Source organism: Oryzias latipes, chromosome 8, assembly GCF_002234675.1.
Source record: "Oryzias latipes chromosome 8, ASM223467v1".
NCBI lineage: Eukaryota > Metazoa > Chordata > Actinopteri > Beloniformes > Adrianichthyidae > Oryzias > Oryzias latipes.
The window spans coordinates 13,852,117-13,868,811 of NC_019866.2; the positions used below are offsets into that span (position 1 = coordinate 13,852,117).

The 16,695-nt window shown below is 37.4% G+C and overlaps 1 protein-coding gene across 1 annotated transcript; it reads left to right on the plus strand.

The window, feature by feature from the left end:
- Positions 1-5,231: 5,231 nt before the first annotated feature.
- On the plus strand, positions 5,232-15,675 carry LOC111947756 (beta-galactoside-binding lectin-like). Its single transcript, XM_023957620.1, has 5 exons — positions 5,232-5,260; positions 13,568-13,632; positions 14,430-14,509; positions 14,980-15,151; positions 15,251-15,675. The coding sequence occupies exons 2-5, from the start codon at positions 13,624-13,626 to the stop codon at positions 15,395-15,397; spliced, it is 408 nt and encodes a 135-aa protein (XP_023813388.1). The 5' UTR covers positions 5,232-5,260; positions 13,568-13,623; the 3' UTR covers positions 15,398-15,675.
- Positions 15,676-16,695: the final 1,020 nt, after the last annotated feature.

Consider the following 16,695-nt stretch of genomic DNA (forward strand, 5'->3'; position numbering starts at 1 on the left):
TTTAATTCTATTTTATGCATGTAATCCTATTCTCAGTTTAAAGTTTTCATATCATCTTATGCCTTTAATTTTATCATTTTATCATTGTTTTAGCCCCAGTGTTTTTTGTGGGGGTCCTTTCTGCCAGGGCTTGCTGGCTTGGTCAGTGGTTGTTGCCACGGTTGTCACCTTTGCTGGGAGCAGTTGGGTCCACCTCACAGCCTCACGGCTGTGAGGTGGACCCCTTTGCTGTCCTGGTGTGGGTGGGCACTGTGGTGATGTTCAGCCAAGCTGGCTCCTGGAATGAATTTAGAATTAAATTTTAGAATTAAAGTTGGAATTAAGTTTCTTTTAGAAGCTACTTTTATCAGTATTCATTGTGTGTGGGGACATCGGTCATATGTGTTAATGGAAGGGAGCGGGAAGGATGAATGGTGGGTTGGTTTTTTTAATGTAATAGTGTGTGTGTGTCTGTGTGTGTGTAGGTGTGTGTGTGTGTGTGTGTGTGTTTGTTTTATGTTAAAGCACTCCAAGTTGTGCAATGTGTGAGAAGCGCTGTTTTGTAAATAAAGTTTGATTTGATGACTGATGGTGACATTTTTCTCAATTCCACTGAATTAGCTTTGCTATAAATCCCATACATGATTGATTTCCAAGTATAAGAAGACCTAAAAAGGAATACGATTGAAACAAACTGCGTGTCAATAGTGTTAGATAGATCTAAACAAGAATTTGGTAAAATTTGAATGAATTGAAAGAATTGAAGCATTGCTGCTTTTTCTCTGTTGTTTGTCCAATTATGTCAAAAAATGACAAAAGTTGGTGAAATTTTATCTAGCAAGTATAAATTGATAAAGAAGGAGATTTAGGTTTCTGCACTTCCCTTTCACCTAGTGGAAGTTTTATGAACGAAAGTGGAAGTTTGTGAATGAAAGACTCTAGCATTTTTAGGAATTTTGTGTGTTTTGGAAACATTACAGCTGTGGTGCAGTTCTGCCATCCACTGGTAGAGACATTTAACGGAAGGCTAAAACAATCAACTCATTTTAGGCATATACATTTAATAAAATATGTTAATAAAATGTAAAATTTTAAACTTCATACTATTTCTTTTGTTTCCTAACCTTAAATATTATAGATACATTATGGCATACATTAAAACAACCCATGGTAAAACCCTTTAATAATAAATAATAATAATAATAATAAATAATCCATAAAAACACATAAAAGGTGCATTATTCGGGAACACAAACGGGAAATGACTATTAATTAGTTGCCAAATACAAAAGCATTTGTCATTATTAAAACATGATACACCATCAAAACTTCAGAAAGAAGAGGGCCTGCAACACAACCACTTCTCAGCAGCACAAGAAGGAACAATCTGTAAAGATAATGAACGTAAGTATTACTGATAGTACTTCAGTTACTTTTTACTGTCTACACTTGCTGATTGACAAGGTCAGCTTCACTGCAGGCTTTAAATATAGAACAGACAGCTGCTATAGGAAGTTTTTTCTTTCTGTCTTTTCTGATAATTTAAGTAAAGATGATCAGCTAGTCTCACTGGACGGTGTAAGTTAAGCTTCCAATTCCACAGTTAGAAACCTTGAGGTTTTATTTGACCAGGATTTATCATTTAAGGCTCACATATCACAGCATTATTTTCACCTGTGCAATACTGCTAAGATAAGCTCTCCTCCCCCTCCCCTCTCTGCTCTGTCCTGACTCTACCAGCTGTGACCACTCACCTCATCAAACCCCAGCTCTTCCTAAGGAGACCCAGCTCCAGCATTTTTCACCAGTTCGTTGCCCCCTGATGATGCTTAGTCTGATCTTTAGAGTCATGTCTAGCTCCAATGTTTTGGCTCCTCACTAACCTTGTTCTCCTGCCTCAGGACTTCAAACCACAAGTGTCTCCTGAGTCAGATGTCTCCAAAAGCAGCCGCTACATTCCTGAAACTAAAACCAAACCACGTCAAGACTTCCAGTCACGCCACGAATCCTGAAAAAACATCAAGACCTCCAGTCACGCCACGACTCCTAACCACGCCGGATCAAAATAAATCATTTTACTCACCATACTACTTATCTGTGTTTTCCTTCCGGGTTCCAGCGTCTGGGTCTGTATCGCCTTCAAATCATGACACATTCCTCAGCTTTGAAGACGAAGCTCGCATCACGAGCATTGAGATCAAATAAATCTGCAACTTCTTCTGGATTCAAAATTTTTTCTGCAACTTCCAGAGTTGGTCCCAAATGACTGCATGTTATATTGTGCTGTATTTGTGGTACTAACAAATTCAGAAATTACAGATTTAGAATTTAGTGTCTGTACTGCTTGCATTTACAGCCTGTCCAAAAACTTAACAAGTTAATTGACATAATAACATGTTAAACATCAAGGTGTTTCAGTGTTACCTTTGGCAGGATAACATAGTCTTCAGATTTGATGAGGTGCCTTCCAAATCTCTTTACATTTTTCGTCTTTTCTTTGACATTCCATCTCTGTAATATTTGATTTCTTGAACCGTTACTCATTAAAGCAATTTTTTTTATCAAGTTAAAGTCTCATTTGTTTCTGATGAATTATTGAAGTATTGCAATTATCAAATGTATTTTATTTATTCACACAATTTTCTCCATCTTATAGCGGTAATGTACCCTATTGTCCACTTGAGGGTAGCATATGCTTCTTTTTCTATGTTTTTGACTGGTCTGAGTCAAACCAAGTTTTTGCTTCTCTTCTGTGCATGAATAATCTACAACTATTTTCCAAAAGAATCAGCTGGGAGTGTAAGTAACGTTTTTGTTTTTAACTAAAGTCATCTTTTAAAAGTAAAAAGACTGAATTAGATTTTATCCTCAGGTCCCTGAAGAAGCACAACCCCAAAGAACATGTCAATGTGCATTTCTGCTGCTCAATAGCTGGACAGCTTGCACTCTTTGTGCAGGACCAAGAAGGCAGTCAGGAAAAAAGGGAAAAATAAAACCAGCCAGCGTTGTTCTGCATGTGGTTAGTGGGACTATTGAGGATAAGAATAACCTTATCTTATGTAACAGAGGGAAATGTGTGTTGAGCTCATATTTAGTTTTTTTCTTTGTCATTTTTTTTTAACTTGTCCTGTCCAAAAACTGACCAAGCAGATCAAAGCTGAGTGCCTCTTGTATTGGACAGATTTTATTGTTACAGTCGGGGTTTGTGGATCTTAAGGCAGACTGGGTATATATTTGGATAAACCCCTATTGTATTTGAGGCAAAACTTTATTCATGAAAATTATATTTGTATGCATTTCCAGACAGAAAAAAGGAAACAAAATAGGAGAGAAAGAAACAGAGTGGGATGTCAGAGATGGGTGATAAGGGGTGGGGGTAGTCGATATCACAAAGTTAAAACATAAAAGTTTCGTAATTAAATTACATAACATAGTTCACACAGCAATAAAAACATTTTTTTTAAAAATAAAGAAATAGTCTGCACACAACTTTTTATGGGTTAAAAGTATAATCACGGATTAATGATCAAAGATTTGTCTCCCAAGATTACGACACAGTTACACACAATATTCGCGTTACCGATATTCATACAGGGGGTGTAGAAAAATTAAATAAAAAAAAACAATACCCATGCCCGTATTTGTGCAAAGGTGAATAAGCGGGTGGGTTGAATAAATGTGTGCCTCTAAGAGCGTACCCTGATCACACTGAATGCTCCAGCAAAGGCAGGGGGCCCGGCACCCCACACCCCAAAGCTGGGGACAGACAGCGCAGCAACCCGGCCAATACAGGCATCCAAGAGCCTCGCTGTCAGACAAAGATCCAGGAGCAACAATGCTCCTGTTCACCGGACTCCCACCACAGAAACGGAGACGGAGGTCAGGACCCATCAGCACCCCGGCCGAGGAGTAGGAGGAACGGAGAACACGCAAGCAGGGCAGGGCAGGGGCCCAAATAAACTCGTGCGTTTACTTTGCCTGTTCTTCTACTACAAGCAGAAACTCTTTCTTTTGCTGATGCAGCCGTATTACTTTTTTGATGGTCTTCTAATCGTCATATGCCGTCATTAATCTCCAACTCCGTCTCACTGAAGTGTAGCGCTCTCTTTTTTTCACCACGCGTTGCCATGGTGACTCCAGAAATCGGCGATCCATTGAGAACATCTTTATGTACTTGACGTGCACGTTCATTAACCCAGGGTTACCAAGTCGAGCGTAATTAAACTAACTCATATCTGGTCTTTTGGAACCGACATACCCCGAGGAAGCAAGTTGAGGCAGATTTCAGCCAGAGTTCAGGGTAAAGGTCAGGGTAATTTAAACATGCTTCCGGGAATACCCCCCCAGGTCCAGATATAATGCTCAGTGAGGCATATAGTGACACTGAGCTTCACTTAGTGCAGAGCTCAAATATGCTGTGGTTGATGAATTAATATGAGTCAGTGTGCTGGGGGTTGCTGGGAGTTGTAGTATAACTTCTGGCGACGGCTCTCCATAATAAAAACAACTGTGAAATGAAAACATGCAGACTCATATTTTTTTATGGCCCAGATAAAAAATGTTCTTTGTTCCTCACAGCACTAAACTCACAGAACTTAAAAAAATAAGCACTTAAGGTGGAGGCTTTTTTCTTTTCTTTAGATGACTTGAAGAAATAATTTAAAAAAATAAATCAAACAGAAAAATAATAGACTTTGAATGTTTTATTGAAGGAAATCCTGTTTACATTACATTTTCTATTGTTTAAAAAACATTACAGATAGAAAAGTCATTGAATACCAACACTTCTATTGACATTTTTGGTTTTCTAATAAGTTTTTATACGGAAATCTTTCATTGACTCTGGTATCTGCACTTACCGAATTAGTTTTATTATAAGATTAAAGAGAAAACACAGGTTTTTATTTTTTATTTTGTGTAAAAGCAGCAATGCTGGGTGCAGATTAATGATGATGGAAGCTCAGTAGATCTGAATGCTCCTGATGCTAGCATCACCATCAAAGCAGAAGTAGGAGTATTCATCTGAACAGAAGCGGTTGGGGAAAGTAAATTGAAAGCCATTGGGTAAGGTAATCAAAAATGCTCCACAGGTCAGTTTAATGATGATCTGAAACAGTCAGAAATGACATTTTTATAAAGTTAACCACATGACAATGAGGAAGCTGAGAAATCATATCACAAGAGGAATACAAATGTTTATGCAGACCTTGAAGTTCTGTCCTCTGAAGAAACAAAAGCCCCCAGGCCGAACCTCCTGCTCCCACATGCCATGTTTCTTAGAATTACAGACGATCGTGTATTTGTCTCCACTGGCATCAAAACGGGGATTCAGGTGCAAGGCAAGTGTCTCATCATTGTGGCCAATATTCACGGAGAAACTAGAAAAGATAAAAAAGAAAGTTTTTCAGTATTGATGGTAACTGAGAAGGATCCTAAAGGTGAGCATATCATAGAGTTTCTAAGAACTAGGTCTTCCAATAGGTTAGTAGTAATTTATTTACAACGAAAAATGTTTTGGTTTTGCATAACAAATGCCAAATCAGTTGAAAAGTTAAACCTTTAGAGCAATAGATTAATATGTATCAGTATTACAGCAGCTTTTGCAGATAAAATATTTTTATGGGTCCTATATCAGGAGGAAAAGTTAATGACACCTAGTGATGTAAATATGCATCAAACCACTTCAGATTCAAAATTACATACATTTAGCAAAGACAAAAACACCCATGATTTTTTTGTTTTGTTTTTTCTTTGCTGGAAAAAAGGTCAGGCTTCAAGGGGTTAAAGAATTCTAGACATAGAGTTCAAAATAGTAAGAAATACATTTTTAATACTTTGACACACTTACCTGGCTGCATCAGGTGTGTTAGTTCCCGCAATAGCAACGGTCTATCCAACTTTAAAGGGCATGTTCTTAATCACCATATTCTGCACAAACAGAAAGAGAAGCAGCTGAAATAAAATGTATTTGAGATGAAGAGACCCAGAGTTTAAATTGTAAACCCGTTTGGGTCCTTTTTGGGATCCCGGGGCTGCCTGAGCCTATCCTGGCCCCCTGTGGGCAATTGCAGGGCCACAAATCACACACACCTAGTGTGGATTTAGAGGAATCAATTAACCTAGGAAGCATGATTTTTGGACAGTGGGAGGAAACGAGTACCCGGAGAAAACCCATGTATGCACGGGGAGAACATGCAAACTCAACACGGAAGGGTCCCCCATTGATGTTCTGGTTCAAGTCCCCCAGCTGGGATTTGGCCTTCTCGCTGTGAGGCAAGAGCGCTAACCACTGCGCTACCGTGCCGCCATTAAGATGAATAAATCAACATAAAAGATTAATAAAGTTTTACTCATAGCATACATTTGTAAACCTATTTGTATTTTTTATCATATACAAATGCAACAGAGTACATTAAATTTGCACTGAAACTTCATATGATTGACTTCCGTTTCATAGAATAGTTTGCTCCACCTCAGTGGAAAACCTCAAACTGCATGTTGTTCAGTGCTGCAGCTAAAACAACATTTAAAATTGACGTCTTTCATTAAAAATAAAACACAAAATAATAGTAATCAGCTGGACACTTTAAAGATCAAGATTAAATTCTGTTTATCTGAATTCATCTTCAAGACCTTTGTGCTTCTGAGCTTGAAACTTTAAACAGTTTGTCTTAAAAACTTGTATTGAAGTATAAGTAAAAATTTAAAAAGAAACTTGTACTCACAGGGGCCATCTTTACAGGGAGATGTTGCTGGTCGAGTGAAAAAGACAGGAATGAAGCTCTGCAATGCTCTCACAGAGGGATGTTCTCTTTTTATCAGGAAGCTTTTCCCCCTCCTTTTTTCCAAAGAATTTGAATATTGTTTCTAAAGTATTTTGTGTGTGGTGTCTATTTTGTTTCACAGCACATTGTGTCCTGCATTCTGATTGGTTGTAGGTTTTGTCTCATGTAATTTAGATTGTATCATTTGTAGAATCTGTGCAGTTTACGCCTGTAGATCTTTGTTTTCATGCTATATTCCTGGACATATTTTTCTAAGAAGCTTTGAGAGTTTCAACAAGAAAGAAAAGTGTCAAAATGTTAGTGTTTCAACTGCCTTAAAGCATTTTTATAAATAAAATATATTTCTCCTATGAGGGTCATTTTTAGTACCGTTGCCAAAATTACGGACTATTTACTTTTTTTTTGTGTTGTCAGAACTTTTTCCATTGGGCTTAAATTTTATCGAAAAAAATACTTTTTTTTAATTTTAGGTTTGTGCTAAGAGCTCCTTCAGTATAAAAGCCCGATTCACATCTAAAACTTGATCAAACTTTTGCTTGTGTTGGCAGAAGTCTGCTCCTTCTCTGGATGTCTCTGTTTCCTCTTTTCAACCATTTTGTTGATTTAATAGTTTTAAGTTCACATATTTACAAAACTAATGGATACCTGTGTGACCTCCTTTTTCCCACAACAGTTAATTTCTGTTTTTAAAATCACATCACTGTCTGATTCAAATAGACAGAGCCACCAAATTGACACATTCATTCTCAATGACTTTATGTTGTGATCCTTCAGTGCCTGAACCACACCTGCTCCTCACCTGCTCATCATCAGCCGCTCTACTTACTCTTCAGATTGACCTCCGGCCGATGCCAGACTATTTTTCACTTGTGGTAACAATATTGGCAGTTTTATCCCAGCCAAAAGTTATTTATCATGTGTCCTAATCCTCCCTGCCAAGATCCTGCCTTCCTGCCTGCTACACTGCCAGCCCGCCATCCTCACTCTCTGTTCAAAATAAAACTTGTAACCCGGAAAACCGTGTCCGCATATGGATTCCACCTTCCAACAACCTGCCATAAGACTTTGTTTCTTTGATCAGAAAGGACATTGTCCAAACTCTTTGGTCCGTCATCAAAAGTTTCATTATGAGTTTCTATGAGAAACTGATGCTTGAAAAAGGTTCCTATGTATATATTGAAAGTAGGGCTTTAAAATAACACCTGCCAATTTGCCAAACGTGGGTAAAACTTGAATTTGGCAGGTAAAAAACAAATTCACTAGCCATTTATATTATTGATTATCATCTCAGACAGGGGGCCCAAACTCACAACCAAGACTTTTCATTGTCTGCCCCACACACACACTTACAGTCCAATCTTGTGTTAACTACTTCAAAGACTTGTAAACTGATCATTGACTTTAGCCAAAGCAGAAAAAAACTGCTGTCATCTATGATCCATGAGTATAAATTGTTGAAAAATGTACATTTCTGGGTGTGGCCCTCTCCGACTATAACGAAATAAGTTAGTGAGGACAACCAGCGTCCGAACACCGGAGGAAGTGAGAAAGGATCTTTTCATAACAAAAAAACAAGAATTTCCAAAGAAAAAAACTGTTTTCATCTATGATCCATCAGGATAAATTCTTAAGAAATTTACATTTCTGTTTGATTTCCACAGTCCCAAGTAAACTGCTGTCACCACCTTTACGTTGAGCGAGTTTGAGTTGATGATGGGAAAATAATTGAGCAAGAAAATGAGTCCAGGCTTGCAGTATGAGATAAATGTTGGTTTAAGGTTTGTCCCCTGGGGGAAGAGGGAACCGCATCCCCAGTGGGATGAGCCCCCTAAGAGGAAATGTTCCACACGGAAAGGTCCTCTTCCATACATTAGGACATGAGCAGTCCAAATAATCCAGAATTCCAAAATTTAAACAAGAAACAAAAATTCTCTTTTTCCAAATCATCCTTTTAAAGCCTTTTGTATAATTGGTTTTATCAAGTACTTCGTATGTACTTATTCATGCTCTTAATCTGTGTCTTTTTTTTTCTGTGTGGGGAGCCCTGCAGTTGTTGTTCTAATGTGATTAAACTATTACAAATGGCTGATTGTGTCAAGAAAAGCTTATTTTGCTTTTTAGTGTTGTAGCCTGTCTTCTGTGAGAGCCACAGCTGCAATCCATTGCTAATTAGGCTCCTTTATATGGAGCTGCTTTTCTGTGTTCTGTGCCTGGGCGTCTTCAAACTTTCCTAGTGTTTTTGGTTCTGTTCTTCGTGGAATTAAACCTTGCTAAATTGTGGATTTTTGCCATGTCCTTCCTGCTCCCGGGTTTCTTCCTTGGCCACCCCGTCATTGATTGATTGATTGATTGATTGATTGATTGATTGATTGATTGATTGATTGATTGATTGATTGATTGATTGATTAATCAAAAGATGTGCATTTGGTTTTGGGGGAACAAAATTCTGACAGGGACATGTCTAGACATCCTTTATAAAAGGTCTATGGTCTGTTCAAACTTTGCTAACACGATTACAATTATTCCAAGAAAATAACAAATAGAAAAACCTTTATTCTTAAAACTTTGACTTACAATAAAACAAAGGTTAAGTTTAGTTACACATTGACTATCGTACATACGTGACTTTTTAAGTTAAACATTCTGTTTGTAAGGTGATCAGACAGAAACCTACTGTTATCCGTTTAACGGTGAAAATGAACCCGAGGGATATTTGCCATCTGAAAATGATTTGCATAAAATTGTTAACCACGTTTTTGTCAGGCACATTGTTTATTGGTTGAATAAATAAATAACACCTTGATAATCAAACAGATGAGTGGGTTGACCTGTTCTCTAGCGCCACCATCAGGTCAAACTTCTAATTGAGAATTAATGCATCTTGAAAAGATTTCCTATAAATCTTAGATTTACTGACAACATTAATAACCACAAGAGTTTGAACCCTATTGGTTTTGGTGATGATATGACCTCTGCTGTAGCACTACCATCTGTAACGGTTTCAGTCTCTTTGTGTTTGGTTCCTTGATTTCCTGTTTTATTTTGTAGTATTTCCTGTTTTGTTGTTTTAGTGAGTTTTGCTCTGAGTCCCCATCAGTCCTGAGTGTTTCCACCTGTGTCTTGTTGCTCTGCATGTATTTAAGTCTTGTCATTCCCTTCCTCCTGTGCTGGTCCATATTGTGTTGTTCCCTGGTTTCGAGTTTAGTGTTTTTTCAGAGTTTTGAGTATTCTAGTCTGCTTAAGCAATGGTTTTTGGTTTTGTAGTTTTGTTTATTAAAGCCCCCGTTCCCCTGCAACCTCCTGCCTCCTCTCCTTCTCTGCGCCTGGGTGCTTTCCTTAACCCCCCGCCGTAACACCATCAGGTTAAACATTCACTTTTAGTTAGTGGATCTTGAAAATTTTTCCTTCAAATTTTTTCTAATTTGGGGTACACATTCATGACTCACAAAATAAAGCCAATTGGCAGATGCTAGTGACCCCCTTTTCTTTTATGAACATACATATTTACCTATTTTTATTTCCTTTTTGTGAGATTTTTGTGGTTAGCCACTATAAAGTCTCACTTACCCCCCTCATTTGTTATCCGGGCTTGGGACAGAGTGGCAGTGGCAGACTTAGAGGTTTTTTTCTTTATTTTTCCTTTTTTTAATGTTTTTGTGTGAAACATAAAATCATAATAAGAACATAAGTCAGATAGTCAGAACATGGAACAGTTCATTATGCCCAGAGTGGAGCTTTTAGTCTGCACTACTGTACACAGGATGTGGAGAGAGTTTGTGCATGCTCCTGGCAGACATATTTCTTGCTAAAAGTGTGTCCCACCCGACACACAGTCAGCCATGTTGAAGACAAAGTCATTATTCGAGCTCTTCATTTGAAAGAAAAGATGAGATAAAACTTTATTTATCACACGATGGGGAAATTCTGTTGTCTGCAGGAGAAGCAAAGTGACGTTAAGCAAAGTAAAGTGACCCTCAAGTGTTACAGTTCAACATTATAAACTATATATAACATAAAATATATAATCATCAATTGAAAATATTTTACTTGAAATGATAATTTTAGAGGGTGTGGCCCTCTCCGACTATAAAGAATTAGTGAGGACAACCAAAAACCGTCCGAACACCGGAGGAAGTGAGAAAGGATCTTTTCATAACAAATAAACAAGGATTTCCAAAGAAAAAAACTGTTTTCATCTGTAATACATGAAGATAAATTCTTGAGAAATTTACATTTCTGTTCGATTTCCACAGTCCCAAGTAAACTGCTGCCACTACTTTTACGTTGAGCAAGTCTAAAACGTTGGTGCCAGCTGCTCCCAGAATTCTTGATAAAGGGTTAGGGTTACATCCATGAATACATACATAAATACAAAGACTATGACTTGAATGATTTGAAAACTCAAATGAATCTGGCAAATTTCTAGCTAGTCATCTTAAAAATAATAAAGAAAAAATCAACAATCAATATTATGGACCAAAGAGGAAATGTCACTCATGTGTCACCCGATCAAATGTCAAATGTCACCCGATCAAAATTAATAACGCGTTGAAAGACTTTTATAAAAAATGTATACACATCACAGATCAATCCATTAGAATTACAAATTACGACTCACCTCTCTCATTATCTAAACTTCATAAAGCTCTGTTACTTATGCCTAATAGCAAAGCCCAGGGCCCAACGGCTTTCCTGCTGAAACAAAATAACACAGATCAAAAGGATAAATAAGTAAATACAAAGTACTGTACTTGATAAAACCAATTATACAAAAGGCTATAAAGGGATGATTCTGAAAAGGAGAATTTTTGTTTCTTGTTTAGATTTTGGAATTCTGGATTATTTGGACTGCTCATGTCCTAATGTATGGAAGAGGACCTTTCTGTGTGGAACATTTCCTCTTAGGGGGCTCATCCCACTGGGGATGCTGTTCCCTCTTCCCCCAGGGGACAAACCTTAAACCAACATTTATCTCATACTGCAAGCCTGGACTCATTTTCTTGCTCAATTATTTTCCCATCATCAACTCAAACTTGCTCAACGTAAAGGTGGTGACAGCAGTTTACTTGGGACTGTGGAAATCAAACAAAAATGTAAATTTCTCAATAATTTATCCTGATGGATCATAGATGAAAACAGTTTTTTTCTTTGGAAATCCTTGTTTATTTGTTATGAAAAGATCCTTTCTCACTTCCTCCGGTGTTCGGACGGTTTTTGGTTGTCCTCACTAATTCTTTACAGTCGGAGAGGGCCACACCCAGAAATGTACATTTTTCAACAATTTATACTCATGGATCATAGATGACAGCAGTTTTTTTGTGCTTTGGCTAAAGTCAATGATCAGGTTACAAGTCTTTGAAGTAGTTAACACAAGATTGGACTGTAAGTCTGTGTGTGTGTGTGTGTGTGTATGTGTGTGTGTGTGGGGCAGACAATGAAAAGTCTTGGTTGTGAGTTTGGGCCCCCTGTCTGAGATGATAATCAATAATATAAATGGCTAGTGAATTTGTTTTATACCTGCCAAATTCAAGTTTTACCCACATTTGGCAGGTGTTATTTTAAAGCCCTGCTTTCTATATATATATATATATATATATATATATATATATATAGGAACCTTTGTCAAGTATCAGTTTCTCATAGAAACTCATAATGAAACTTTTGATGACGGACCAAAGAGTTTGGACAATGTCCTTTCTGATCAAAGAAACAAAGTCTTATGGCAGGTTGTTGGAAGGTGGAATCCATATGCGGACACGGTTTTCCGGGTTACAAGTTTTATTTTGAACAGAGAGTGAGGATGGCGGGCTGGCAGTGTAGCAGGCAGGAAGGCAGGATCTTGGCAGGGAGGATTAGGACACATGATAAATAACTTTTGGCTGGGATAAAACTGCCAATATTGTTACCACAAGTGAAAAATAGTCTGGCATCGGCCGGAGGTCAATCTGAAGAGTAAGTAGAGCGGCTGATGATGAGCAGGTGAGGAGCAGGTGTGGTTCAGGCACTGAAGGATCACAACATAAAGTCCTTGAGAATGAATGTGTCAATTTGGTGGCTCTGTCTATTTGAATCAGACAGTGATGTGATTTTAAAAACAGAAATTAACTGTTGTGGGAAAAAGGAGGTCACACAGGTATCCATTAGTTTTGTAAATATGTGAACTTAAAACTATTAAATCAACAAAATGGTTGAAAAGAGGAAACAGAGACATCCAGAGAAGGAGCAGACTTCTGCCAACACAAGCAAAAGTTTGATCAAGTTTTAGATGTGAATCGGGCTTTTATACTGAAGGAGCTCTTAGCACAAAACTAAAATTAAAAAAAAGTTTTTTTGTCGATAAAAATTAAGCCCAATGGAAAAAGTTCTGACAACACAAATAGTGTAGTCCGTAATTTTGGCAACGGTACTAAAAATGACCCTCATAGGAGAAATATATTTTATTTATAAAAATGGTTTAAGGCAGTTGAACATCTGACTAAACACTTTACATTTTTTTCTCAGACAAACACTAACATTTTGACACTTTTCTTTCTTGTTGAAACTCTCAAAGCTTCTTAGAAAAATATGTCCAGGAATATAGCATGAAAACAAAGATCTACAGGCGTAAACTGCACAGATTCTACAAATGATACAATCTAAATTACATGAGACAAAACCTACAACCAATCAGAATGCAGAACACAATGTGCTGTGAAAAAAATAGACACCACACGCAACATACTTTAGAAACAATATTCAAATTCTTTGGAAAAAAGGAGGGGGAAAAGCTTCCTGATAAAAAGAGAACATCCCTCTGTGAGAGCATTGCAGAGCTTCATTCCTGTCTTTTTCACTCGACCAGCAACATCTCCCTGTAAAGATGGCCCCTGTGAGTACAAGTTTCTTTTTAAATTCTTACTTATACTTCAATACAAGTTTTTAAGACAAACTGTTTAAAGTTTCAAGCTCAGAAGCACAAAGGTCTTGAAGATGAATTCAGATAAACAGAATTTAATCTTGATCTTTAAACTGTCCAGCTGATTACTATTATTTTGTGTTTTATTTTTAATGAAAGACGTCAATTTTAAATGTTGTTTTAGCTGCAGCACTGAACAACATGCAGTTTGAGGTTTTCCACTGAGGTGGAGCAAACTATTCTATGAAACGGAAGTCAATCATATGAAGTTTCAGTGCAAATTTAATGTACTCTGTTGCATTTGTATATGATAAAAAATACAAATAGGTTTACAAATGTATGTTCTGAGTAAAACTTTATTAATCTTTTATGTTGATTTATTCATCTTAATGGCGGCACGGTAGCGCAGTGGTTAGCGCTCTTGCCTCACAGCGAGAAGGCCAAATCCCAGCTGGGGGACTTGAACCAGAACATCAATGGGGGACCCTTCCGTGTTGAGTTTGCATGTTCTCCCCGTGCATACATGGGTTTTCTCCGGGTACTCGTTTCCTCCCACTGTCCAAAAATCATGCTTCCTAGGTTAATTGATTCCTCTAAATCCACACTAGGTGTGTGTGATTTGTGGCCCTGCAATTGCCCACAGGGGGCCAGGATAGGCTCAGGCAGCCCCGGGATCCCAAAAAGGACCAAAACGGGTTTACAATTTAAACTCTGGGTCTCTTCATCTCAAATACATTTTATTTCAGCTGCTTCTCTTTCTGTTTGTGCAGAATATGGTGATTAAGAACATGCCCTTTAAAGTTGGACAGACCGTTGCTATTGCGGGTTATAACACACCCGATGCAGCCAGGTAAGTGTGTCAAAGTATTAAAAATGTATTTCTTACTATTTTGAACTCTATGTCTAGAATTCTTTAACCCCTTGAAGCCTGACCTTTTTTCCAGTAAAGAAAAAACAAAACAAAAAAATCATGCGTGTTTTTGTCTTTGCTAAATGTATGTAATTTTGAATCTGAAGTGGTTTGATGCATATTTACATCACTAGGTGTCATTAACTTTTCCTCCTGATATAGGACCCATAAAAATATTTTATCTGCAAAAGCTGCTGTAATACTGATACGTATTAATCTATTGCTCTAAAGGTTTAACTTTTCAACTGATTTGGCATTTTTTATGCAAAAACAAAACATTTTTTGTTGTAAATAAATTACTACTAACCTATTGGAAGACCTAGTTCTTAGAAACTCTATGATATGCTCACCTTTAGGATCCTTCTCAGTTACCATCAATACTGAAAAACTTTCTTTTTTAACTTTTCTAGTTTCTCCGTGAATATTGGCCACAATGATGAGACACTTGCCTTGCACCTGAATCCCCGTTTTGATGCCAGTGGAGACAAAGACACGATCGTCTGTAACTCTAAGAAACATGGCATGTGGGAGCAGGAGGTTCGGCCTGGGGGATTTTGTTTCTTGAGAGGACAGAACTTCAAGGTCTGCATAAACATTTGTATTCCTCTTGTGATATGATTTCTCAGCTTCCTCATTGTCATGTGATTAACTTTATAAAAATGTCATTTCTGACTGTTTCAGATCATCATTAAACTGACCTGTGGAGGATTTTTGATTACCTTACCCAATGGCTTTCAATTTACTTTCCCCAACCGCTTCTGTTCAGATGAATACTCCTACTTCTGCTTTGATGGTGATGCTAGCATCAGGAGCATTCAGATCTACTGAGCTTCCATCATCATTAATCTGCACCCAGCATTGCTGCTTTTACACAAAATAAAAAATAAAAACCTGTGTTTTCCCTTTTAATCTTATAATAAAACTAATTCGGTAAGTGCAGATACCAGAGTCAATGAAAGATTTCAGTATAAAAATTTATTGGAAAACCAAAAATGTCAATAGAAGTGTTGGTATTCAATGACTTTTCTATCTGTAATGTTTTTTTTAAACAATAGAAAATGTAAGGTAAACAGGATTTCCTTCAATAAAACATTCAAAGTCTATTATTTTTCTGTTTGATTTATTTTTTCAAATTATTTCTTCAAGTCATCTAAAGATAACAAAAAGCCTCCACCTTAAGTGCTTATTTTTTAAGTTCTGTGAGTTTAGTGCTGTGAGGAACAAAGAACATTTTTTATCTGGGCCATAAAAAAATATGAGTCTGCGTGTTTTCATTTCACAGTTGTTTTTATTATGGAGAGTCGTCGCCAGAAGTCATACTACAACTCGAAGCAACCCCCAGCACACACTTCCTGGATGCCGCACACCTGACTCATATTTGGGCCTGAGCTTTTGTTTCCAGACCCTGTTTTTGACTCTGTTTGCCTGCCCTCTGCCCCGACTCTTCCCTGGATCTTGATCACCCCATCTCTCCCCTGATTATCTCATGCCTGCTACTGACCCTCGCCTGCCTGACCCTGTTTTAGCTTTTTGGACTTAGCTTAGCTCAAAAACCTGCTGCATTTGGATCCAGCCATCTGCATGTTCTTGTGATACTGTGTGTGCTGAAAAAGGGCATGAATCTGCAGAAAAATCTGTCCTTAATGCATTGATTATCTTTGGATATACGCTGCAAACAATAGAACAGAGAAGGCGTTAAAAGAAATCTAGTTGTAGTATTTATGGTTCCAATTGAGTTATTTTACAGTGTTTTTTCATTTCTGTAACCTTTCCCATTTGGACAAATAAACAAAGCTGTTAGTCAAATGAGGAATAAATCAACTAATTTTTCTTTCACAAATGATCTGAAACAAAAAATAGTACAGATAAATGGGTTTTACTTTTAATCAGCTCATTTGATTGAAGTATAAATTACATTCGGGACCTTTAGAGCCAACAAAACACCCATTGCCACACACCCACATACAGATGTTGACTGAAACAAGCTGTTACAAATAAGTTCAGCTCAAGTTTATCTCATGAAAATCATCTTTTTTGGCATTTTTTCTCCTGAAACAAAAAACAAGACAAATGTACTTTTGCGAGGAAATTTTTTGCTACACTTTTGTTAAAGCAAGATTGACATG